Raw genomic sequence first — 25,650 nt, 5'->3', positions numbered from 1 at the left:
TGCTGGGCGGCCCATTTAATGTGTTTCCTTTTCTGCCTTAGAGCCTGTTTGGGACTGCTCTGCTCCTTAAAATTCAGCTCTACTCCGAAAAACACAAGCCAAACGGGGTAACTCCATGATATGTCGCTCCACAAAAAAAGTAGAATCTAAGGTACAACTCTCAGATTTTTATGAAGCTCTTGAGGGAGTGCTTCAAAAAACTCTAGAAGCTGGAGTTGGGGGAAAATTACCCACCACTGCCACCAGTAAGTGGATACCCCTTCGTTTCTCCCCCCTCAACCAATCGAATAGATCCTTTCCATCAAATTTTCCATTCTTGAAGCTGGAGTTGCATGGAAGCCAAACATTCTCTTCAGTAGTGCTATAACTTCTTCATGAAACTGCACCAAAGTGGATTTGGTGGAGTGAAACTGATTTTGGTGAAACGAAGCAGTCCCAAAACAAGCCCTTAATCCGCAGAAAAGGGCGCCGCTAGGATTCAAACCAGCTACCTCCCTCGCCAAGGAACACTAGTCTAACCACTCGGCCACCACGAGGGATGGGATTACCTTTTACTTTTTTCTTTTATTATTCTTTCTTCCTCCTTTTTTCTTTTTCCATTTTAACTTTTTCATTTTTTTTTCCTTTTTTTCTTCATCTTGGTCCCATGAATTGATTCGCAAATACATGAATGTTTTCTTCAAATCAATGAACTTTTTCCAAAATCCATGAACTTTTTTAAATTTTGATGAACTATCTTTCAGACTTGATGAAAGTTTTTTTCAATTTTGATGAACTTTTTTTCCAAATCGATGAACTTTTTCCAAAATTGATGAACCTTTTTTCAAAATCTGATGAAATTTTTTCTCAAGATTTTTGAAATATTTTTTCAAAATGGATGAACTTTTCCTCAAAATTGTGTACTTTCTCAAATTGCTAAAAAAATCAGAATTTTATGTTTTTTTTCAATTTCGTGAACTTTCTTGAGTTTATGAACTCTTTCGTTTTCGTGAACATTTTTTCGAATCTTTTGAATTCATGACCGTTTTTTCAAATCTGATGAACCTTTTTCAAATTCAATGAACTTTTTCCAAATTTAATGAACTTTTTTTCAAGTCGATGAACATTTTTTTCAAACTCTATGAACTTTTTATAAATACGATGAACTTTTTTTCAAATTTGTGAAATTTTCTACAAAATCGATCGACTTTTTTTTTCAGATTCATGAAACTTTTCCAGATTTTGGTGTGAACTTTAAAAAAAATCGAATCCCATGAACTTTTTCAAAATTTTGAACTATTTTTTCATACAGGCGAACCTTTTTCTATAGCAACTCTATGATTTTTCCCAATTTCACATTTTTCTTTTCTCAAATGATTTATACATACAGAATACATGTTAATGTTTTGTACTAAAACGATTTTTAAATAGCGTTGTTTTCGGTTAGTAATCAGCAAAGTATTCATGGTCCATTGGTTGTTACATCAAGTCTTCAGCTGTCGGCTTCCTGGCGCACACGGCCGCACCTCGTTGGGCGGCCCATGAAGGCGGATCACAGCATATCTATAAACGCCAAAAAACGCAAAAAGTGCACTTTCCTGGATTTGGAGCCAGGTCGTTGCATTCCTCCCTGAGTTTAGCTAGGGAGACCTCCTGTTCTGAGCCATGCGACATTGGTGATAACTAGCAGCGACAAGTATATAAAAATAGCATGGGTGCCCTATTTATTTGCACAATAACGTCTATTATATCACTCAATTTTTGTTTTTTTACAAAATCTTGAATTTGAAAACGTTCATAATTTTTGAAGAAAAATTCACAAACTCCAAAAAAGTTCATCGATTTTGAAAAAAGATCGTGAAAAAGTAAGAAGTTCATCGATTTTGAAAAAAAAGACCATCAAATTTGAAGAAAAGTTCATCAACTTGGGGAAAACATCATAGATTTGAAAAGAAGTTCATCAGATTTAAAAAAACTCACAAAATTTTAAAAAAAATCACCAAATTGAAAATTTTCATCAAACTTGAATGATAGTTCATAAAATTTTAAAAAAGTCATCTAATTTGAAAAAGGTTCATCGAATCTGAAACAAAACTACATCTATTTTGTGACATGCAGAAAATAAAAAGTTCATTGACAAACAATTTCATCGAATTTGAGAAAAAATTCATCTATTTTTGGAAAAAATCATGAATTTTTCAAAAGTTTGTCGAACCAGGAGGAAGAAAAAGGAAAAAAGGAAAAAAAGAAAAAGAAAAGTACCGAGAAGAAATGAATGGAAAATAGTTAAAATACCATGCTAGATTTGTTGGCGGACTGGTTAGTGCGTAGTACTGCGAACCAGACGTCGCCGGTTCTAGCCCCCACCGGCGCTCTTTTTTGCGTATTTGAAATACAGAGAAAGAAACAGGCAGATGGGGCCGGCCCAGTGCTGATGGTGGTTGTGCGTCACTCTGTGCATTTTAAAACCGAACCAAAAAACCATACCGAAAATAAACCGACCTAAACTGATTTTTTTTATGGTTTCTGATTTCGGTATGGTATGAACTTTTCATACCGATTTGAACTCTGGTTTTTATGGTATATACCGAAAACGGAATGGCTAATCGAATAAACCGAAATAAAAGATAAATTTATATTTCTTGAGATGAACAACCGTACAAGTTGTCATTTTTCTTGTACATGAGTCAAATTCACTACTAAGCATCTACATTTTTCTTGTAACATTGTCAGTTTTCTCTTTTTAAAATGCTAAGCACGTTCATAACCATCAACAGATGAATCAATGCATGCCTATATACTTATATATATAGTCATATACTATTTGTGTAAAATATAATGTGTTTTGAGTCATAAATTTGCAAATTATTATTACGTCATTTTTAAATTCGCGTCAACTTTGATTTTTATGGTATATACCGAAACCATACCGAAATAATTGGTATATGCCAAAACCGAATCGTATTTTAATTTCATACCGTATTTACCAAAGTATTAATATCGTACATACCGAAAAACCGTATAAATTAAACCATGTAAACTGAATAAACCGAACGCACAGGGCTAGTTATGCGCCCGTTCACGGAATAGCGGTTGAAAAAAATACGTTCTAAACAGGGATCCCCCACCTGGGTCGGCCCACACGATATCGACTGGAAAAATACAGGGATCCCATACAGGGATCCCCCACCCTGGGTCAGCCCACACGACATCGGCTGGAAAAATACGTTTGGGTAATCGCTTCGCCTGGGCCGGCACACGCAATGAGAAAGAGTGTGATAGTGTATCTTGTGATGCAGAAAAATATTGTCATAAACTATTGAAGATTATGATTTTTTTTTCTCCCGTTAGGCTCTTTTGCTAATAGAAAATGTAAAATGGCACATGCATCCTCATGTGGTGAACAAAGTATGTCACATAGGCATAATACGGAGTCCTCATGTGGTCAATAAAGTATGTCACATAGGCATGATACGGAGCCAAAGTGTAGGCACTAACTGTAATTCAGGTACGGAGCCAAAGTGTACGCACTAGCTGTAATTCGGGTATTCCAAGATGCAATGATCAAAGTGAAATTTAGGGACGAGTCCAGCTGTATTTCGGGTATTCCTAAATCCAATGATCGAAGTGTGGAGTGATCCCCGATGACTTTATCTCATAAAAGAGTACCCATGTTGTAAAGTTAAGTTTAAGTTGCACCTGCTTTTAGGTCTTCATTTCATATTCCCTCCCTTGCTCTGTCCTGTATGAGCCTGCAACCGATTGCATTCATCTTATATCTGCTCTATATCTCACCAACCTTGCATGGTAGCGTCTGGATTCACGTCGCAGCAGCAGCAGCGTAGCACGCTAATAGCAATAGAACACCCTACACGTCGCCGGCAAGGCAATGATGTAATAGTAAACCACACAAAGCATGCAGGAGGAGGAACAAGGGGCACGACGAAGCCGTTGTTATTTATTTATTTATTGTGTTGTACACAACGTTGTTTACATAGCATCAAGAAGAGCCTGCTGCATCATCTCCACTCCACTCCTTCAGCCTCCATTGTTGTGAGTCGTCGTAGATGGCGACTGGTGACTTAGGTGGGAGCTCAGTTCTCGTGATCCCAGACTTCAGATGCACTCTTGTACGGCCCATGGGTCTTGTTCACGAACAGCTCCTCTCCGGTCAGCACACGCTTCTGCGACAAACACCAGGGACCATTCACGAGGTTAGATCACACGGAAAACGTACGGCTAATCATCTTCCAACTTATACTGTACTTGCATTTTTTTCTAGGTGTATTTATTAGTAAGTAAGTACGAGTACTAGCTTCCACATGAACAGATTCAGGCGGTGTACTGCTAAAGTGCCACTCAAACGCAGCAGCTGCCTGACATTCCATGTCGTGTCCAAATTTTGTTTTGGCAGCAGTTTCGAGTGAAGACTGTATAAGTAGTGTCACAGTCGCTCACCTCATCTTTGATGCTGCACAGGACCTTGAAGTCCTCCTCAGGGATCTCCCACCCGAACACCTGGATGTTCTCCTTGATCCTCTCGTCTTTGCTTGACTTGGGAATCACACTCGTCCCCCTCTGCAGAGCCCACCTGATGAGCACCTGCCCCGGGGTCTTGTTCAGCTTGTTGGCCACCTGCAGTTCAATGGTTTGAGCTGAGCCACTACACAGCACACGTAATTTGAATACTAGCCTGGATTCAACAGGGGAAAATGTTTATGTTCTGATTTCTGAACATACACACCTTTTCGACAACCGGGTCATGAGCAAGGTTCTTCTCTGAAGAACCCAATGGTGAGTAAGCCTGCATAAAGGAAACAAGAATACCATTAAGCACTTCTGTTTTGAAAACAAAAACGCTGCTAAGATGTTACACCATCAAGGCCATTTTATCATGTCTCGTTTTCAGGAGAGATGAGAAGTCTTACGGTGACATGGATCCCGCGCTTCTTGCAGGCCTCGAACATCTTGTCGTTCTTCCAACCAGGGTGCATCTCCATCTGTCAGATCAAGTAAATAACAAATACAAGGTCAAAAAACTGGTTTCGGTAAATGTCGCCTTACTGATCAAGTCTGAGGGTTCTCACTCAACCTGGCAAACGGCCGGTGGAATCTTTGCAGACCGTAGCAGCCGGTCGAGCTTGGTCACGGTGTAGTTGCAGACGCCGATGTCCTTAACCAGTCCGTCCTTGACAAGGTTCTCCATCTCCTTCCACACCCCCTCCATGTCGAATTCCAGCACCTCCCCTGCTTCCGGAGGCTTGTGTGCCCCATCTTTCAGCCGGAACGGCCAATGAATCTACATTCGTTGTAGTTTTGTTTCAAAAATTTCGCATTTCAGTATGCAGTGCATGTCACAGGAAATACTAGTACGTGCTTAAGCATGACAAGGTCTGCACCGCATCTAGGTTGCTGATTCCAGATCGCCAATGGCATAGTTACTGTACCCATAAGCTGAACCAGTAACTAAAGTAGTGCAAGATAATAGTAAAACGGTAAGCAGTTTCAAGCACTGCACTGTCCCTTGTTAGCAGACAAAGCAACAATCATGGCACAGGTTTTCTTTTACTTACATGGTAAAGGTCGATGTAGTCCAACTGTAGATCCTTGAGCGTGCTCTCTAATGCTGGCCGCACCCTCTCAGGGACCAAGTTCGTGCACCTAAAGGAAGTAGCCAAAAATTCAGATGGTCGAAAACACGCCGTAAGTTAAGTTACTGACATCGAAGGACAATCTACGACTCTGCACATAGTACCATAATTTTGACGTGACAAACAAATCTTTCCTGTCGATTCCAGCTTCCATGGCAGCTCTAAGCCCTTTGCCGACCTGAAATCAAGCAGTTGGTGTTCGTTCACGCTTACTAGGCTAGCGATTAGGCTAGTACAGAAACGGGATACCGGTATAATGATGTACGTATATACCTCCTTTTCTACTCCGTATTCAGCAGCTGTGTCCACATGCCTGTATCCAGCCTGCAGCCACCATACATACATTCAGGTTATTCAGCATAATCCTAGTGTCATTTCCGAGCGAACTAGCTAGAGTTCTGCAAAACTGTATCTGAGAACCCAAGCAAGGGCATGGCGATATATATATACCTCGGTGATGGCCGTCTGAACGGAGTGAGCAGTATCCGAGCCAGCCCTCCAGGTGCCCAACCCGACGGCCGGCATGGCATGCCCGCTCTTGAGAACGAAGTGGTCTTGCTTCTCCTGCCCCATCGTCGCCTTGGCGCTCGCCATGAATGATCACGCCTTCTGAATCTCAAACCTCTCCTCCCTTCTCAAGTCTGTTCTTCTTTCTGGTGTTCGTGAGCAACTTCTTTATTCCACGGAGGAAGCAGATACGGCTTCGCGCCTGATTATATAGGCATGGAGAGTTCTAGGAAGAGATGCCACGTACATCTGCATACATGGACAGATGGCGGGAGGTCACCGCCTAAAGAACTTAAGTGTCGCCATGCTACGATGCATGGAGCACGGGTTGCACTGAGAGAACTCGCCAGAACCCACAGGTGGCCAGCAACACAGCAAAAATTTGTCACTTGGCCGATGGCACCAGAACGAACCTGCTTACCTACCATCTCTCTGGACGATGGCGAGCAAATTTGGCTTTATAACAGGCAGAAAGATTTGAATTTACAGCAGATTAAGTTGAGATTCACGGCCCTTAATTGCGGCTGCCAATCAATCAATCCACTAGACACTGATCGTGTTCTCTTCTCCTTGGATATGTATACAAACTACAAACTACAATAGTATGTTTACTCTAGAAAATCGATCAAAGGAGAACTACAATAATTTATGCTTCTCCCAAACAAAATAGTCTGTTCCCGGGCGATCCAAGAGTGAGAGGCTCGGCATTGTATAGTAAATATTGGTTTTATACAAGATTCACTGTGTTCTTTCGAAAATGCGTGTGATATCAATTATGATTTGATGTTTGTGGCACTAATCTACTCAATTATATCTCACATAAATAAAGCTATTAAAGTCTACTACTCTGCTCAATTAATTCGTTCGCTAATTGGCGTAACTACGAGATGGCAACGGCATAACGCTGTGACGCCCTCCAAGCCCAAGGCGTCGGCCCTCATACCAAGAGTTTCCTGTGGCATATGCGTCACATAAGCATGGCGTCCAAATGGCGAGTTTGGCATGGCCATGCTTGATTTCAGGCACCACATGCTCTGAACCGAGACGGGGTGTTGCTCTCTAGTGCCTGTGCAGTCCAAAGTTCCTTCGTTTGATTAACCTTGCCAATTGCAGTCCAGCTGAGCTCAGCCACAACTTTCCCACAGCAGATTTAAGTCACGACTCACAGCCCTTAATTGCTGATGCCAATTAATCCACTAGACACTGATCGCGTTCTCCTTACATATGTACAAAGTACAGACTACAAGAGTATATTTACCTATAAAAATGACTAATTGCAGCAATTTATGTTTTTCCCATATGAAATAGCCCATTCCTGGCCGACCAAAGAGTGAGAGGCTCAGCATCGTAGCAACCAGACTCCTTTCGCTGTCTTGAACATATATACATATATGGTTGTGGACTTTGAAGCCGACGGAAAGCGACCAAATCACTTGGTCGGATCACTCGATCGGTCCGCGTTGCTGCTGCTGCTGTCATTCGGGTTCTGTACATCGGTTCTACCACCCTCTAACTGGGATGTTTCAGGTGGTGTGGTGACCTCATCAGAAGGAAGCTGTTCCTGAATCTTCTGTACTCCGGTGTACCGAGCAAGATCAACCCATTGCTGCAGCGAACATAGTAGCAAGTCAGGAAGGAGAAAGGCAGAAGTACCGGTATGTTAGCACATATAAACATTTCGCTTGCTTGATTGCTTCCTAAGATAACATAGAAGCACCATCCGATAATAAGTATGAAAAACAATGAACGGATGATGATCTCCTCGCAACAATATGAGCTAACAACACCCTTCTCAGCTTTCTTGTTATGAAATATTTATGTTTGCTTACTCTTTAGTGTTCTGTTTGTTTAGGGTAAACAGTTTGAGACTACAGTATGCTACCAGCACCACAAATCTTAGAAGACGAAGTGTCCGACCTGTGTTCCCAAGTATGAGTTGACTGTCCTTGCTACAAAGGACAAGAGACCAGCAAGAAGTGGCTGATTATACTGAGTTGCCAGGCTCTCTCCTAGTCGATGCTCCAATAAGCCAGCAATGATCTGCAACACGAATGCAGTAAAAAATTAGATGAAGGAGGCATATAACTAAATAAGTAGATAAGCTGGAAATGGATTGATTTTTCATTGGAGCACGTTCGAAATGCAGAAAATCTATTACCAGATTTTGTAGCACTGGCTGCAAATAAGCAAAAATGTTTCAAGTACCCATACCGAGACTTAAACACAAAGAAGGTTATTTATAAGCAGTACATTTCAACAATAACCAACTTATGCCTGGAACTATAGTTACTTATGCAACTCAAAAGATCAATATAACTAATTAGGGTTGATGATAATTAGTTACTTTTATCTAAAAATGATATTTCGGAACAAACCTCGGGTAGAAAGATGCAAATTTGAGGTTGAGGTTTCATACTTTCACAACAAAACATAACCTAAACCTTTCAACTGAAAGCAACTAAGTTATCCCAACAAGTTACCTGATACCGCAAATTTGCTGATGTTCCAAGAAAGCAACTATAAACAGCTGCCGACTTCAAAACAGGAGCTCTCTTTCGCCCTGCTCCCACACTCGCTGAAGGTTTCAGCAATCCTCGAGCAGCATACAGGAGATCTGAGGAAACTCCAGCCCCAATACCAGAAATAAACCCCACACCAGCAAGTTTCAAACCACCAACTATTACTGCGGCGACCCTCTGGTTCATATTCCAATTCCGACCAAAGGTATTCTTTTGGAACGCGTTATCTGGCAATGATCCCAAGAGGCCTTTGACAAAGCCCAAGCTCTGACCAGAATCATCATCGGTAAAAGAAAGCACTGAAATAGTTGGAGCAGGTAGCCACACTGTAAAAAAATCGACAACGGACCCTCTAATAGTATCGGTGAGGACATAGTCAATTTCCTCAAAAAATCGCCCTTTCCGTCTTTCATACTGTGCTAGTAGAGTGGTTGAAATTGATATAGCCTCTTCAATTGCTAATCTTTGAAGGAATTTTGGGTCTGCGAGCAATCTTTCCCGGAAACCCTGCAACAGTTGATTGGCTTGAATGGATTTTTATATAATGGAGTCTTATTACAATAGTTATTCTGTTTTGAAATCAAGAACAGCATGTGCTTCAAAGTCTCAAAGAGGATTTCCAGAAACACCAATCAGATAAATTAACAAGATATATAGGTGGAAAGGACCAATGAGCAAAACAGAATTAACGAAATATTTTCTTACTTGGAATCGGTGAATTAGCTCAGTCATAACAGGGTTTTTGTCGAGGTCAAAGAAGTTCTGCAATATCTCAGGAGAAACAACTCCAAGATCTATTCCTTTCTGAAGATCCTGCAATAGTTCAGTGAAAGAGTTCTATTAGCCAAACTATATAAAATCCAATTCTGCGACGATAAGGAAATGTTTTGGCTACAGAAGTTTTTTTTTTTTACTAACAGAGATCTGACCGTGGCTGCTTTCATTAAATACCTGGGGTAAAGCTTCAGGCCTCCTGCCAGCAGCATTCATAACTCTAGCAATTTCGGCACGGTCAAAGCAATTTCTAGTGCAAGTTTTAGCCGCTGAATACCATAAGAAATCAGCAACTGGGATTTGACCTTCCCTCCTTATACTCTGTCTTTCAGGATCAAGTAGTACCACAACTTGGCCTTTCTTCGGCAACTTTTTAGATACTCTGGCAGGAACACCAGTTCCTCGTGACCCATATATAAGATGGCTTGCACCCGCCACAACAATTAGCAGCCCTGGAGGATCTCTACCATTAAGTTCTTTCATAACTATCTGAGACATGGTATAATCATCAACTACTCTTGCCTGTGCTGATAAATATGAATTCGGACCAAAAGGAGAGTCACGAGTTGATGTAATATTCTCTATGAATGACCGGCCAGACCTAAAACCAGAAATGAAGCCAGAGCCTGCTGGAGGAGCATATTCCTTTCTTTCTGCTTTCGAAAGGCCTCCAATCCCCTCTGCCTGGACAGTTCTTTTCACCTACTCAATAAGGGAACGTTAAATTCTACTCATATTCATAGGTTAAAAAGTATGCACAACATAACAGTACGCAAGTTGTATCATGGTTTCAGAATTAGACTCATTCAATAATTTATGCCGAGTTGTCTAGGTACTCAATGGCGCACATGCCTGCTAAAGCAGTTGTGCGGTAAGCTACAGAAAAAATTGTTTCACAGGATGTGGCAAAACAACTGCAATCAAGTATGGATATAAGATTAACTAGTAGGCATCAAGGAAAAAACCTTGCAGGTATAGGAAATTAGAAGAATTTGAATCGCTGGTGCACAATGGTATTGGTAATAAAATGTTAGAAGTTCCTGCCAAGTGTTGAATACAGTGAATAGATTATAGAAGCTATCAATCACCTGCAGTGGGGTTCCACTGGCAACAAGCTTAATTCCATTATCACGACAGAAATTTAGAAGAGGTTCATACTCCTGCCAGCGCTCTGATGGCCAGTGCGACGTGTACAACTTTAGGATGCTGCCATCAATCCTACATAAAGCTAAAATGTCACAAAAAATGAAGCGAGGTCTCACTCAAGAATGCATTTCATTTCTGGATAATAGATTTTTCTCATTAAGACGAGATCAATGTTACTACTTCAACTATGCTCCATCAGCATTGAAATCCTATAACGTTAATTGTGATAGAAATACTGCAGTAACTGCACTGTTAATTAGAAACAGAGATGTAACTCATATAGCTTCCATCATTCTTATAATAATGATAGAGTATTAAGGAGAAAAGGACACGGCCTATTCATCTATTAAGTGGACACCAAGTGTATTTCATCTCAGGCCCGAAATTGAAGTGTACTTCATCTGTTGAAAATAACCATTGTGAACAAATACAGATTAAATGGAACATGGTAGTCAGGTAGAAGGGTTAACGATGATATTCCGGTAGTTATTTATTGCATTGCATGTCTCACAACAAATCAGAAAGGTACAGACATGTCCACAGCTCCACATCACTAATCAGCACTCCAAGCAAAGATAGAGAAATCCCAAGCTCTTTGTGTTACCCAAACTGATCTCAAGCACCAGAGTTTGAATAAGAAGGTCTATCTATCAGTCTATGACTCTGGTGTTTTACCCAAAGCTTTATGTGCTTTACCCAAACTGATCTCAAGCAATGTTGTTCAGGCCTGACACTTACAATCTTAATCACACTGCTTGCTACTCGCAGATTATGCCAATAGGTAGGTTCCAATGATGGAAAATTAGAGAGATCAGAGTTCAATTCTGCGAGCACGCTAATCTCCTGTGACAATGAACCATAACATGAGCCCGCAATGTCAAGCAGACAGAACAAAAATTCCAGCGATTTCTCGACATGCGATTGCAAACAGGTGAACCATGTTCTCATCGGAAGTCATTCTCCGGATAACTTAATTATAAGGGGGTGTAGCGCACCTTCCGCTCATGAAGTCGTCGAGCTGCTGCTGGAGGTCGCAGGGGAAGGCCTCGAGCGCGAGGGCCAGGCGCTTGTCGGCCTCGGCGCAGCGGGCGGCGAGCTTGGTGACGATCTCGAGCTCGAGGATGCGGTCGTCGGGGTCGGGCACGAGCTCGGCCTCGCCGAGGTAGACGACCCTGGCAGCCGCCAGCTTGTCCCACACCCGGCCCTTGGCCTCCCTCCCCACCGCCTGCGGCTCCCCGATGACGGTCGCGTCGTACACCCTCGACACGGCCGACTCGTCGCCCTCGGGCTCCTTCTCCTTCGTCGGGGGCGGCGGGGCGGGGGTCGGCGACTCGGCGGGGGGCGGTGGGGACGCCTGGTCATCGGCGGCAGCGGCAGGGGCCGCGCGAAGCACGGCGGAGGCGACAGCGAGGGAGGGGACGAGGAGGAGGAAATCGCGGCGGGAGGAGGCCGAGGCGGAGACGCTGCGGCGAGGAGACGAGGAGGAGGGGGAGGGGGCGGCGCCGGAGGTGAGGGGCTTGGTGATGAGGCGGGAGCGGGGAGACGGGAGGAGCGGTTTGAAGGAGGCGGCGGCGTTTCTGAGCGGCGCGTGGGACATTTTCGGAGCTCCGCTTCGCCGGCAGCACCGCGGCCGCGGGGGCGGGGGACAAACGATCTCTTGTGCGTAGGGTAGTGAAGAAAATCTCTTCTTCCCTTGACCTTGATAGCCATCTTCTTGTGGTTGTGGTGATGGATAAACTCACTTAGAATTTGAATTTGTGTTGTGGCCATTTGGAGCTTCAATAATTTTTCAAATAAAACCGTATGTCGTCAGTGCTTTTCGTCTAAAATGTTTTAACTTGCGGGCTTTTTTACAGGCAAAATTGTGAGATTTCGATCAAAACTAGCAAAAGAGACTTTTATTTTGGTGATAAACTCAGTTGAATTTGTGACGGTGGTAGGATTCCCATGGATGAACACTCCTCAGCCGCATCATGTAAGCTTGGCACCCGGCCATCCACGGAAATAGAAGGGAGGAGATATCACGCAACTCCCAAACATGGCAACGGGTACGCAGAGAAGAAGAAAAGTGCATGTGTGCAACTGTGGTCTCCAAATGCACATTTGGATAAGTAAGATAGACAGCCACACGCTCGTCAGCCAGCCCAGTCAGCAGTCGGCAGCGTGTGAAAGCTGGGTTCGTTGTGTTTGCCACTGGCACGATGCAAACCAGATGCTAAAAAATTTCACCGTGGCAAGAGAGAGATCGTGCGCTCAAACCAAATATTACTCCTGTTTCACCTCTCTTTTTTCAGTCCATTGTCTATAACAAGACCAGGTAGCCGCAATAAATTATCGCGCAATTGTACAGATCTCAGGAGGAGGTTGCATCACAATGGCAAAACTGGAGAGAACAAAGGAAAGGTTGTGCCGGTGTTGAAGTCAGGGGCAAAATCCACTGCTATACTAGTACTACTGTACACCAAAGCTGCATGCCTGCATCAGTTGCTCCTGTTCGCGTATACTCTAGTTTCCTCTGCCACCTTTCCCCACATATTAGCAAAATGGTCCGAATATGAGACCTGCCAATTCATATCAAAGAGGTTATTTTTGTTCAACGACGCTGTTGCAGTTCCTGACACACATTTCATAGTCAAAATAGTGCAATATATTCATACCTGGTTTATAACAAATCCTTTCAGCATCTCAATAAGATCCCGACGCCTATCCTTGTCAAATCTTTTAATTTCAGTCATGTTATTTTCCTGCATTCAATAGAGAAGGTAAATGAAGGAAGGGCAAAATTATAATTCTTTCGGATGCAGTATGGTTCCAAAATTCAGCAACAGACACTCCCAACATTCCCAGAGGCCTACAAAAATTGATGTGCCAACTCTAAAAAAGAAATCGACATCCACCCATTTTCGAACTCAAAAAATGACGCTACAGTTTGCACCATCGTTCGCATACCCTGAAAATACATGTTGAAACTCCAAAAAAACACACATATGTAATTGTTAGAGTACGTAATGGGCCTAATGGGCCCGTTAGTCTTAGGGTTAATTAGATATAAGGGTTGCTTGCTTAGGGGTTAAGTAAGCCTTGCTTGGGAGTCAAGTAAACCTCTCTATATAAAGAGAGGAGATGTATCAATCTAATCAAGCAAGAATTAAGAAGGAAATCCCTTCCCTCTTGCCCGGCCGTGGGCAGAAAGGCCCCCGGCCGGCCCTCTCGCGCCCTCCTTCTAGCAGCGCCATAACAATTTGGTATCAGCTAGCTTCGGTTCGATCATGTCTTCACCGCCGCCAAGCCCGTCCCTTCCGCTGCCGGTCACCTCAGGCGACCACCACGACTGTCACCCCGCTCCTGCCCGCGTCGGGATCCTCCGTCGCGCCCGCCCCCGCCGTCCTCACCCCGGAGGAGGTGTTCGGGGTGCTGCAGGACCTAACCAAGGCGGTCCAGGAGATCCACTTGTTCTTGGCCGGGTCCTACGGGCCGCCCCCGGCTACGCCGCCCATCGCCGCCCCCGCGCCGCCGTGGCTGCCGTGGCAGCCACCGCACCAGGCGGCCTTCGCCGCGCTCGCCGGGCCGCTGCAGCTGCCATCCAACGCCACCACCGCCCAGCCCTGGCTGCAATGGCAGCCGCCACTCCTGGCGGCCTCCGCCGCGCCCGGCGCTCCGCCGCAGCAGCCGCTGCCGCTGCCCGACGCGACACCGCAGCAGCCGCTGCAGCTGCAGCAGCCACAGCCGATCAGCTCCGCCGCCCAGTATGGGATGCCCTACGACGGGACTGCGACGACCTTGTTCCCATCAGCGCCGCCGCCATCCTAAGGCGTCCACATCCAGCAGATAAAGTCCCCGCCGCCGCCGTCACCGCTTCCGTCTTGGATCGCTACCCGCCACGTGTCGGCGGCGGTGAGGCTGCAAGCTGCTGCGCGCGGCCTCCTAGCGCGTCGGCGTGTGCGGGAGATGCATGGTCTGCAGCGGCCGCTCCTCCAAGTTGCCCTTCGCTGCGCAAAGGACCTCGATCTCGTCCGCTGCGTCGGGGATCTTGGGCATGCGGTTTCCCCCACGGGCGGCGGGCATGCTGTTTTCCTCGTGGGCAGCGACCTCAAAGTCTGCGACATCGGCAGTTGGGGGGGCGCACCCCTCCTCGACATTCTCCATCGCAAGCCCTCCACTCTTCCCTGTGCAGTGCAGACCAACATCCATACACATGCACTCCTTCTGTCCAGGTGGTGTCCATGGGATCCAGGTGGCTGTACACGTGCACGTCCAAAATAAAGCATCACAGTCTATTTCAGATTGAGAGTAATAACACAAGCCGAGATGTAAAAGGCTTGTTTTTAGGTGTTAGGTTTGTGTTGCGTCGAGTCATGGTTATAAGTTGGTTAGGCTGCAGCTCGAGGACAAGCTGCATGTCCAGGTGGGGTGTAGTGTTAGAGTACGTAATGGGCCTAATGGGCCCGTTAGTCTTAGGGTTAATTAGATATAAGGGCCGTTTGCTTAGGGGTCAAGTAAGCCTTGCTTGGGAGTCAAGTAAACCTCTCTATATAAAGAGAGGAGATGAATCAATCTAATCAAGCAAGAATTAAGAAGGAAATCCCTTCCCTCTTGCCCGGCCGTGGGCAGAAAGGCCCCCGGCCGGCCCTCTCGCGCCCTCCTTCTAGCAGCGCCATAACAGTAATGATCCACTCCCAGGATCTTAGCACAAAGACAAAGACCACCCTTTGGGATCTCTTAAAAGCAAAGCAATATGTTATCATAGAAAACCTAGTATGCATACATAATCTACCTGATCAGCCATTTAATTTTGGGAAACTCTTACAAAATTGAAGACTTTTTTTTTTGCAGCAGCAGCAATAGCTCAACTAACACATTATATGCGGATTATCATGTATAGTTTCACTAGCTAGAACTCGTCCCTCCTTTGAATTTATATCCCAGCTGTAGCTATGCTTTCCTGCGGAGTGTGTCAACCAGAAAAGGTAACAGAATATACTTATGAACAAAGTTTAACTACATGTTAGCCACCAACCCACATCATGGTGACGGTAATCCTAAATTTATTCTGATTTTCAAAGACATAATATTGAAGGATAATGACTTGACTTGAACAAACTGTTTTTCTAGTTGGTATTTTGTATTCACAAACATAGCAGCAATGCCTCTTATAATGTTTACAAGCTTCAAAAATATGCTACTCATGCCTAATATTATTCGATTGTGTGTGCAGCTGTCACAAGAATATCATCTTTAGGACAATTATGCTAGCATGTACTATCTTGGTCAACAGACTTGGTTGAGGACGTGCAGTTAAAGAAATTAGAAACTATAACTGTGCGCCAGTTTTCATTAATAAACCATCCAATGAGAACATTTTTCAAACTTCTATTTTCTTCTATATGATTTTCCATTTTTCCATATAACTTCATGCTCCATAAGTTTTCCAAAAGAACAATATCACTTCACAATTTTGGCAATTTACCTTGATACTTTCATATTCTCTAAGAACTTGGTTTTTCACTCCTTCTCTTGTGCTTATTGTTTCTTTCAATCCCTCTATCTTCTGATACCTCGTCCATTCCTGCCCAATACCTCTTGATGATACAGATTCAAGTCTTCCTGCCCTAGTGTGCAAGAAAAACAGATCTGCTGACAGACTTTGCACATGTTGTAAAGCGTTTGAACGATCAGTAAATGCATGATTAACAGATATCATCATCTCCAAGTATTCATGGATAGTATCCTGCATACCCATAAATAATTCACTGTTATGATAAAATACATACGAAATTCTAAGATACGATACTCTCTCCCTGTGCCCAAATAGATGGCGTATAAATTGAGTCAAAAAACTCAATGTCTTCTAAGTTTGACCAAACATATATACAAAAATATGAGAATAGCAAATCAATATCAATATATCCACCATTAGATGTGTTTTCATATATATTTATTGAATGTTGTAGTTGTTGATAGTTTCTTCCATATATTTGGTCGAACTTAGAAATAATTAACTTCTTAACTGAATTTATACGCCACCCATTTAGGGACGGAGGGAGTATTCATGTCTATTTGAGTTTGTGGCATATGCACATACCAGCTGTTGTACAACTTCAGAATTTAATTTTGCCTGAGACCTGCTGAACTTGACAACAGAATTTGCAAAATGTTGGATAACACCAGCTCGCCTTCTCTCGGAATTACATGTTGCCTGCTCCCTTTCAAATTTTGCCAGTTTAATCAATGTCATTCCCAAATGAGCTGTAGTTGTTCGAAGATCATCCTGAGCTTTAACAAGTGATTCCGCCTATATAAAATGCAAAATTAGAAGATAACAATAGTAGTTTCCTGAACCAGAACATACCATTCCAAAAGTTTCATGAAAACTGTGAGTGCACAAGAACAGAATAGGCGTTTCAAGACTCATTCTGCAGATAACAAAAAAGGAAGTCCAGAAAGTGGAATGGAGCACATTTGTATCTATTTACCAAGAAAACTTCACATTGCACTATTTTGGAGGCAACTATTCAATATGTCATGCTATCTACTATATGTCATAAATTCCTCAAACATATAAGGTGAATACCATATGTTGCTACTTCTCTGATAAAACATCATGCATGTATGTTCACATACCATTTTATACATAAGCAAAAATATGTGGTCTGACCAGTGGCCCCAAGAGGCCTTAACCAGGTCGGTGGCAAAGGCCGGGTCTAGTAACACTGCTTCCGATGGGCCAATTTGTCAACTTCACGGAAAAGTAAACTAAGTTTTCATTCTTTCGCAAACCAGAGAATTAGATAAGTACCATCTAGATCAGAGTAACCTAGTCATTCATTAGAAAAATGAAGGTAAGATGGTCCATATAGAAATTTTATTTGGCCACTGAAAGTATGTTCATGTTTGTTCTTTGTTGGCTGCAGCCGGTTCCTATATCAATCAAAATAAGTAAAGGCGCGAGCTGAAATGACTCAGAACAAGAGGAACCAGAAGATTTGCAGCCCTCTGCACACAAATGCCTTATTAAATATTTAAAGATGAACTGAACCGACCGAGCTCAGAACTTTCCAACAGATCACATGATCGCCCATGAATCAGTGTCAGAATTTTCTGCTATGACTACATATGTTGGCAAAACCTAAAACTATCAAATGCCGATATAATAGTTAAAATAGCCAGGGTTTGATCTAAAAAAAGTTAAAATAGCCTGGGTTTGATCTAAAAAGGCTGAAATAGCCAGGGATCATAACCACCACGAAAAATTGTTGTGAAATTTGAACCACTGTTTAGCTAATTAGCTTGAGGAATTGAAAGAAACCATCTTACGAACATGAGTTAAATAATTCTAAACAGTACATAAATTTATATAAAGTGCTAATTGTGCTGCCACGCATAAGAAATAAACACAGGGCGACGTATTCCCGTCTGCGGTGGTGGTCAGAGTTGAGGTCAGGCCCCACTCCCTCTTCCTGCTCCTTCCCCTTCTCCCTCCCCCTCCCCCTTCATCTCTTGATATTCATTCATCCTCCCATCAATGGCGCTCAGATGGTCATGCACTAAGACCGTTTGGCAATTAGATTTTCCCTAGGTGATGAAAGTATGAAGCAAGTAACAGCTTCCTATAAGATTGATGTTACTTAAGTTATATGAGACTGGCTGATCTACTTTTGAACTTTGCTATACAGCCTAACTTGTTATAGTGAAGATTGTCTATGCACGATAATAATGATACTATGTCTGGGAAGCAAGGGAGATGATGGTGGCACACCCACCTGCTGAGACGTCGTGGTGAGCTGCTGCTGCAAGTCCTCGAGCCTGGACTTGTGCGACAGGAATTCTGTATCAGTCTCCTCCTCCACAGGCGGTGGCTTCGTCGCCACCAACCCATTGACGACGGTCTGCTTCAAATCCTTAAACATCCCAAACAAGTCTCTCCCAGCTTTGGCCGGGACGGTCGGGATGGCGGCATTCACCGTGGTGGTCCAGTGCCGTGGCGCCTCGCCTTGGAAGGCGGCGATGGCGCCCGGCTCGGTAAGGAACGTGCGGAGGTCAGGGCTGCGCCCAACGACGGGGTGCGCGGCGAGCCGGCGGAGGTAGCGCTGGAGCGCGGTGCAGCGCTGGCTGACGAAGTCGTGGCGCTGCATGACCTGGCCCTCGACGAGGCTCTTGTCGGGGCGGGCGGGCACGAAGAGGCCGCGGTGGGCCGCGGCGAGGCGGTCGGCCAGGGCGACGACGTCGCGGAATCGGCGGCGCACGCGGACCTCGGCGGCGCCGTCGGCGAGGCGCGTGGTGACGAGGTAGGAGAAGTAGCTCCCGGAGCCGGGGATAACGCCGGCGGCCCCGGAGACAGGCTCCGCGTGCTTCTTCGGGTCGGAGACGGTGATCCGGGAGAACTCGGGGCCCGCCTCGCCGTTCGCGGCGGCGGCGGCCGGCGCGCGGGCGGCGGGGAGAGGCGGGGGCGCGTGGTCGTCGTCCTCCTCGTCTTCGTCGTCGTCGAGGAAGTCGTCGATGACGAAGGGCTCGTGGCGGGTGGCAGCGGCGCCGTTGGAGGAGGAGGAGGGCGGGCGGAGGAGCGGGTCGGTGGCGGCGGCGGGCGAGGAGTGGGAGGAGTCGAGGGCGAGGGTCTCGAGGTCGTCGGCGGCCGCGGAGGCGGTGGCGGACGGCGACGAGGGCTCGGCGGCCATCATGATGGCTGCGTGGGGAGGTGGGGTAGGGTTTGGGTTTGGGGGATTTAGGGGGCGAGGGCTGGACGCGATGATGGGGAGATCTGAGAGCGACGAGAGGAATCGATCGGGGCAGTGGAGGAGCGGAAGGAGTCCGGAGCCCCGAGCTGGGTGGTGGTGTCGCGTGCGTGTTCCGCCGCGGGTATGCGTATTGCGTAAGCGTAACCCAGGGGGCAGCTCGGATTATTATCGAATTTTTTTTTGCGAATAGTAGCTTAGATTATCTGGAAGAGGCCGTCAATGCCACCTGGGCCCCTTGAACATTAACAACAAAAGCGAACCAGAGAGGGACGCTCCGCTCCGGTGCTGCGTGCGTGCATCACGTGCGAGCCCCGACACGCACGCAAAGGTACTACTTGATCGCGAATTCCCGATAGCGTTTCTCTGTGTGCGACAAGATAGACCGATCCTCCAGTAGCCTTTACCAAGATTGAACTCCAGTCTAAAGACAGAGATAAGATAACGTGGTTCGATCAAATCGAACTCCCTACCAACAAAGGTACGAGAGATATAGGGACATAGCTCGATCAAACACAAAGGGGTCGAGACTTTTCTGCTTCAGGTAGACAAGATAGAGATTGGATTGTTTTGCCAAACATATGCAAGTTGCAGGCGGCACAAATGGTATAGAATTCGTCAAATGAGCACAATTTTCAGTATCATTGCATCTGTATTCTGTAGTTGGCGTGCTCATCCTGGCTAGTCTGTATAAACAGAAACAGATATAGTACAAACACACCAACTAATTTAGCCGCTGCGGTCGTTGACCAGGTGAGGGCTGGTATGCAACCAGCACAAAAGCAAACCAGAAACATTATCAAACATGATATCTGCTCCTTCTGTAACTTAATGTAAGTCGGGGTTTTTTTTTTTTTGACAAATTGTCTTATAGTATTAAGTTGCAGATGGAGTATCAGATAAGCATATCTGCAGCCTCAGGATTGCAGCTATTCGGACTTCACTTTCACATTCCATGCTCTCCAGTATGATCAGCTCTAATGCCAAGCAAGCTTGAGTTGAGAGGTCTCAACATGGATCACATTCTACAGTCAAGAAAAGGAGCAAAGTACCTTCATTGGGCACCTGAGTATGCCAATGCTGCTGTCAAAACGATTTGTCAAGAACGACCAACCCTAACAAGCTACACTTTATTTTCACAGTAAAACCATTCTCGGCATTTGTATTAGAAATAAACCCTTCCTGAGCCTAGAGAGGAATGGGCAAAAAAAAAAAACTGCTCAAAGATTTGCAACATAGAAACTCACTACTCTGCATGCAAAACAGGCACTGTGCCTCATTCTTAGTTTGTACACTCTAAAACAAACATCCTTAGCTTATAGGAAAGCTCCGAGATACATGTTCAACAAGCAAGACACAACACCTTCACAATTATCTAGTCCAATCCAAGAGAAATAACACTACCATACATCGATCTTAAAATAACACGAAGCCATGTTCATGCTGATACTGTGATACAGCACATCATTATGGTATTCCTAGCGTCAGCTATTAACATAGTTCAACTTACAAAAATACAAAGTTTGTCACAAAGATCTATTGACTGAAACACTAGATCAGGTCAGCAATGAAATACCATTATACCAGTAACAATTGATTTCTGATAGAAATAACTATTATTTAACAACAAATGCCAGAAAATACTCAAAGATTCATCTATCAAGTATAACAAACAACAGAAGCACCGAAGGATTGAAACTCACTGCTCAGCATGCAAAACCAGGCACTGTACTGCCTTCTTAGTTTATACACTAAAAAAACATTCTTAGCTATAGGAAAACTCCGAGGTACATGTTCAACAAGCAAGACACAACACCTTTAGAACTAGGAATTCAGCATTCTTAATCAAAACGCAGATAAAGTTTAAAGCTGACTTGGCACGGATTTTATACTCCTCAAAAGCTTTGCCATATCTTGACAAAAAATTGGACTGTTCTTGAATTTCTATGTGCAATCATAGAATAAAAGTGACAGGTGATTCCTCATCAAGGGCCCTGAGACAGAAGGGCAGACCCAAGAAAGCAAAGTGCAGGATTCTAGTCTAATCCAAGAGAAATAGCACTACCACCCATCAATCTCAAAATAACATGAAGCCAAGTGCATGCTGATGCAGCACAACATTATCATATTCCTAATGTCGGCTATTAACATAGCTCAACTTACAAAAATATGAAGTTTGTCACAAATATCTATTGACTCAAGTTACAAAAATATGAAGTTCGTCACAAATATCTGTTGACTGAAACACTACCTCAGGGCAGCATTGGAATACCATTATACCAGTAAACATTGATTTCTCAGAGAATAACTATTAAATAACAACAAATGCCAGAAAATACTCGACATTCATCTATCAAGTATCACAAACAACAAAAGGACCAAAGGAGTGTACTAGTACTTTGCTTTCATTACCCTGAGAACATACCATCTACATCACTGATATAGTTAAACATCATACATTTATATAAAAGTACTCAAGTCTTGAACACTAAACTTCCATCGCAACGTGGAACTCACGAGAGAAAATGGTGCATATAGGCAAAAGTCGGCGCATCGATCAGGATCAACAATAAACCAATAGATCTGTAACTACAGAACGATGAACTGGAGAAGATACAGGGCACAGTTAAAGCAATATCAGATCCAGGGTAACTCCAGTTTAAGACGAACTTGTCGCGCCCAGGAAGCCTACCAGATCTCGTCGCCCGCCGCCTCAAACCCTAGATCCGGGTGCCCCGAGGAAGGACAGCAGCCCCTGGGCCGCGCTGTTGCCGCTGGCCGCGTCGGCGTCGTCCAGGAAGAGGTCCTCTGGCATGCGGAAGGCGCCGTGGGCGGCGACGATGGCGCCGCCGACGAGCATCCCGGAGATGATGAGCGACGCGACGGGGGTGAAGAAGAAGGCCACGATGGAGGCGACGACGAGCCCCAGCAGCGTCTCGCGGTCGGAGAAGGTGCGGCCGAAGAGCGCGACGGGCTGGTCGGAGGCGCGGAAGATGTAGAGGAAGCACCAGGCGGCGAGGACCCCCAGGAGGATGAGGAGCGAGAAGGGGTGGGCCAGGAGCGAGGCGGCCAGCGCGAAGGCGACGACGGCGGTGTAGTTGACGCGGAAGTAGGTGAGGTTGCGGCGCAGGCGCGAGGTGGCGTCGGAGAGGGAGTCCGGCCGCGAGAAGGCCGAGCGGTCGACCATCTCGGCCCACGGGCGCCGGTCGGACAGCGAGCGCCGCGCCGACTCGGAGATCCGGCTCATGAAGAGCCGGAACGCCGGCGTGGCGATCGGCGCGTCCAGGCCGCCACCGCCGCCGGAGGCGGGCGCCGAGCCCGCGGCCGTGGGGTTGGTGACCGGGAGGAGGGGCGGCTGCGTCGGCGCGGAAGCCATGGGGGGCAGATCTCGGCGTGCTCTCCAACAATCGGGAAGGGTTTGCTGCTGAAGCGGTGGTTGCCTCTCTTGCCTGCGCCCTTCCGCTCGAGTTATTCTACAGTAGCTTGGTTTGTTCCGTAGGATGGACGACAGTGCGTCTAGGCTGTTGCGCAGGTCCACATGTCAGTGACGGACTCGTTTGGTTCGATGGACTACTTTTGTGTGCTTCGTCGGCTGAAAGAATGGGCTGTGACCAGTCTGGACTGTGGACCTGGTCCATGTGGTTGTCCACCTCTTGAGACGGGTCATTCGTTGCGGTTGCAGTTTTGTTTTTTCAAAAAAAAAAAAAAATGTTCGTTGCAGTTTCAACCAAGACCTTGTAACCCTAGATACCCTACATGGCTTGTATATAAGTCAAAGGGTTTAGCCCCGTAGAGGGAACATCAAGGCAATCTCATTCACCTACCCCTAAAGTTAGAACACATCTTACCATCTCGAGGTAGATCAACTATGTATTTGATACATCCCCATCAATATAAACAAGAGCGGGGCGGACTCAATAGGAGGCGTCGTGGGGGCGCCGGAGATGGCACCATCGGGGGAACGCGGGGACGAAGCAGGGACGACATGAAGGCTCAAGAACGACCTGCTCTGCTCTCGCCTGCGGTTCTTGCTCCCCTCGGGGCGTGGGGTTGCGACCGGGACCCGCCCCCGCGACGCCTCGCGCCGCTCCGGACCTGTCGGACCAGGAGGTGACTGATCCCCCTCCTGGGTCCGATGGACCCCGACTCCGACCCCGCAGGTCCTGGTCATCGCCATGCACGCGTCTCCGCTAGCTCCACCTCCGAGCTCCCTGTGCCTTGCCCTAGGTGGGGAGTCGGTTGTGGTGACCACTCTGGTGCCCCCCCCCCTTCACTCCCGCCTCAGACCGCGGCCTACTCCAGGAGGGGCAGATCGACCTCGTCCCCCGTGATGTCCTCCCGTCGTAGTGCTCAGATCGAGGCATCCAGGCCGGTGGGTAGCCCAGCTCTGCCTATCCCCGAGCAGGCAGAGCTTCGGGCCGCAGCCCAGAACCTTGAGCCACATACTCCGTCCATCCCTGCTACTCCCGCTACTTGTTCGTTCTCTGCTCTTGAGTCCGCTCCGCTTGGCCACCTCGCGAAGGTGGCTACGAATTCGACCATCGTGTTTCGGGGAGAGGTCACCCCCCCCCCCCCCGATAGTTCAGATTGAGGCAATTCGTGCGCGGGAGATCCTCGACGGGCGTCTTGCCGAGACCCGCGCACGCCTGCTGTCCGCCTCGGGTACTCCTTCCGAAGCTGCCATGCGCATCTAGCCACCAGTCGCGGTCGATCCGGTTGAGATCCAGGGCCGTACCCGTTCACATGCCGCAGCCCTCCGCGCTCAAAGCGCGTCACGTGTCTTGGGGTCAAGCAGCCCCCCGATGGATGCGTGATGTAGTCCCTCTTCTGGAACATCCGCGGTTTCGGCCAAGACGGCCGCCGCCGCCAGTTAATAGAGTACATCCGGACCGAGCTACAGGAGGACATCCGGGCCCATGTAGACGGCTTCTACAGACCTATTCTCTGCCTCCCCTTGGGGAGGTCTTACCCTGGTGCAAGACATTTGGCCGGCCCACAGCTGTGTCTCTCCGGCTGACAACGCGGCCCTTATGGCCCCGTTCTTTGAGGCTGCAGTGTGGGCGGCTATTAAGGGTATGAACCCTTCTTCGGCCCCCGGTCCAGATGGCCTCCCAGTAAAGTTCTTCCAGACTTTCTAGGAGGTGATAAAACCGGAGGTGGTGGCCCTGTTTGAGGAATTCTTTGTAGGGTCCATTGACCTCACCAGGCTAAACTTTGGGATCATCACCCTCATCCCCAAAGTAACTGGGGCCTCGGATATTCGCCAGTTTCGGCCGATTACGGTGATTAATGTCATCTTCTGCATCCTCGCGAAGGGGTACGCCATTAGGGTGGCCCCCATTGCCGATAGGATCACTGACCCCGATTAGTCGGCATTTATTCAGGGCCGTTATATCCTTGACGGAGTTCTGGTTTTCCATGAAGCTTTCCATGAGGTTCACTCCAAACACCTCAAGGCAGTCTTCCAGAAACTGGATTTCCACAAGGTGTGTGACACGGTCAGCTGGCCCTTCCTTCGGGAATGCCTGCTGCGTAAGGGCTTCAACGACAGGTGGGTCTCCCGAGTGATGCAGATGGTATCCTCAGGCCGGACCACGGTGAACATTAATGGGGAGGTTGGCCCATCCTTCCCCACATTTTGTGGGGTGCGCCAGGGCGACCCTTTCTCACCGTTCCTCTTCAACATGGTTGTCGATGCTCTGGCAGCCATCTTAGCTAAAGTTGTTCGAGAACGCGGTAATTTCAAAAAAATCCTACGACCACGCAAGATATATCTAGGTGATGCATAACAACGAGAGGGGAGAGTGTGTCCACGTACCCTCGTAGACCGAAAGTGGAAGTGTTAAGTAACGCGGTTGATGTAGTCGAACGTCTTCGCGATCCAACCGATTAAGTACCGAATGCACGGGACCTTCGCGACCTTCACATGTTCAGCAAGGTGACGTCTGTCGGTGTCAAAACCGGCGGATCTCGGGTAGGGGGTCCCGAACTGTGCGTCTAGGCGGATGGTAACAGGAGACAAGGGACACGATGTTTTTACCTAGGTTCGGACCCTCTCGATGGAGGTAAAACCCTACTCCTACTTGATTAATATTGATGATATGGGTAGTACAAGAGTTGATCTACCACGAGATTAGAGAGGCTAAACCCTAGAAGCTAGCCTATGGTATGATTGTTGTTCGTCCTACGGACTAAAACTCTCCGGTTTATATAGACACCGGAGAGGGCTAGGGTTACACAGAGTCGGTTACAATGGGAGGAGATCTTCATATCGAATCGCTAAGCTTGCCTTCCACGCCAAGGAAAGTCCTACCCGGACACGGGACGAAGTCTTCAATCTTGTAT

The 25,650-nt window shown here is 46.4% G+C and overlaps 4 protein-coding genes across 4 annotated transcripts; all 4 read right to left on the bottom strand.

Annotated features, from left to right (window-relative positions):
• Window positions 1–3,915: 3,915 nt before the first annotated feature.
• Window positions 3,916–6,326, bottom strand: LOC123136851 (aldose reductase). Its single transcript, XM_044556359.1, has 9 exons — window positions 6,081–6,326; window positions 5,904–5,954; window positions 5,735–5,808; window positions 5,553–5,640; window positions 5,072–5,278; window positions 4,908–4,979; window positions 4,724–4,783; window positions 4,438–4,614; window positions 3,916–4,163 (listed from the first exon to the last, which is right to left on the bottom strand). Exons 1-9 carry the CDS (start codon window positions 6,222–6,224, stop codon window positions 4,074–4,076), a joined length of 963 nt encoding a protein of 320 aa, XP_044412294.1. The 5' UTR covers window positions 6,225–6,326; the 3' UTR covers window positions 3,916–4,073.
• Window positions 6,327–7,312: 986 nt separating this feature from the next.
• On the bottom strand, window positions 7,313–12,257 carry LOC123136830 (protein RETICULATA-RELATED 5, chloroplastic). The gene is made up of 7 exons (XM_044556342.1): window positions 11,572–12,257; window positions 10,519–10,648; window positions 9,608–10,132; window positions 9,362–9,469; window positions 8,618–9,163; window positions 8,055–8,177; window positions 7,313–7,743 (listed from the first exon to the last, which is right to left on the bottom strand). Exons 1-7 carry the CDS (start codon window positions 12,171–12,173, stop codon window positions 7,567–7,569), a joined length of 2,211 nt encoding a protein of 736 aa, XP_044412277.1. The 5' UTR covers window positions 12,174–12,257; the 3' UTR covers window positions 7,313–7,566.
• A 572-nt stretch (window positions 12,258–12,829) lies between these two features.
• LOC123136834 (sorting nexin 2B) lies at window positions 12,830–19,432 on the bottom strand. Its single transcript, XM_044556345.1, has 5 exons — window positions 18,337–19,432; window positions 16,659–16,868; window positions 16,044–16,304; window positions 13,234–13,320; window positions 12,830–13,137 (listed from the first exon to the last, which is right to left on the bottom strand). The coding sequence occupies exons 1-5, from the start codon at window positions 19,249–19,251 to the stop codon at window positions 13,057–13,059; spliced, it is 1,554 nt and encodes a 517-aa protein (XP_044412280.1). The 5' UTR covers window positions 19,252–19,432; the 3' UTR covers window positions 12,830–13,056.
• A 2,260-nt stretch (window positions 19,433–21,692) lies between these two features.
• LOC123136843 (PRA1 family protein B2) lies at window positions 21,693–22,803 on the bottom strand. Its single transcript, XM_044556357.1, has one exon. It carries the CDS (start codon window positions 22,679–22,681, stop codon window positions 22,019–22,021), a length of 663 nt encoding a protein of 220 aa, XP_044412292.1. The 5' UTR covers window positions 22,682–22,803; the 3' UTR covers window positions 21,693–22,018.
• Window positions 22,804–25,650: the final 2,847 nt, after the last annotated feature.

Source organism: Triticum aestivum, chromosome 1B (genome assembly GCF_018294505.1).
Source record: "Triticum aestivum cultivar Chinese Spring chromosome 1B, IWGSC CS RefSeq v2.1, whole genome shotgun sequence".
NCBI classification, from domain to species: domain Eukaryota; kingdom Viridiplantae; phylum Streptophyta; class Magnoliopsida; order Poales; family Poaceae; genus Triticum; species Triticum aestivum.
This window is presented reverse-complemented; position numbering and strand designations above follow the sequence as displayed.

Excerpts from the sequence above, each read along its gene's own strand:
- LOC123136851 (XM_044556359.1), bottom strand. The coding sequence starts at position 6,224 with ATGGCGAGCGCCAAGGCGACGATGGGGCAGGAGAAGCAAGACCACTTC. Across the intron at positions 5,641-5,734 it reads TTTGTCACGTCAAAATTATG|GTGCACGAACTTGGTCCCTG; the intron begins GTACTATGTGCA and ends TACTTCCTTTAG. Across the intron at positions 4,615-4,723 it reads ATGACCCGGTTGTCGAAAAG|GTGGCCAACAAGCTGAACAA; the intron begins GTGTGTATGTTC and ends ATTGAACTGCAG.
- LOC123136830 (XM_044556342.1), bottom strand. The coding sequence starts at position 12,173 with ATGTCCCACGCGCCGCTCAGAAACGCCGCCGCCTCCTTCAAACCGCTC. Across the intron at positions 8,178-8,617 it reads CAGCAAATTTGCGGTATCAG|ATCATTGCTGGCTTATTGGA; the intron begins GTAACTTGTTGG and ends TTCGTGTTGCAG. Across the intron at positions 7,744-8,054 it reads ACTCATACTTGGGAACACAG|CAATGGGTTGATCTTGCTCG; the intron begins GTCGGACACTTC and ends TGTTCGCTGCAG.
- LOC123136834 (XM_044556345.1), bottom strand. The coding sequence starts at position 19,251 with ATGATGGCCGCCGAGCCCTCGTCGCCGTCCGCCACCGCCTCCGCGGCC. Across the intron at positions 16,869-18,336 it reads TCACCACGACGTCTCAGCAG|GCGGAATCACTTGTTAAAGC; the intron begins GTGGGTGTGCCA and ends CATTTTATATAG. Across the intron at positions 16,305-16,658 it reads CTGAAGTTGTACAACAGCTG|GATACTATCCATGAATACTT; the intron begins GTATGTGCATAT and ends ATGGGTATGCAG.
- LOC123136843 (XM_044556357.1), bottom strand. The coding sequence starts at position 22,681 with ATGGCTTCCGCGCCGACGCAGCCGCCCCTCCTCCCGGTCACCAACCCC.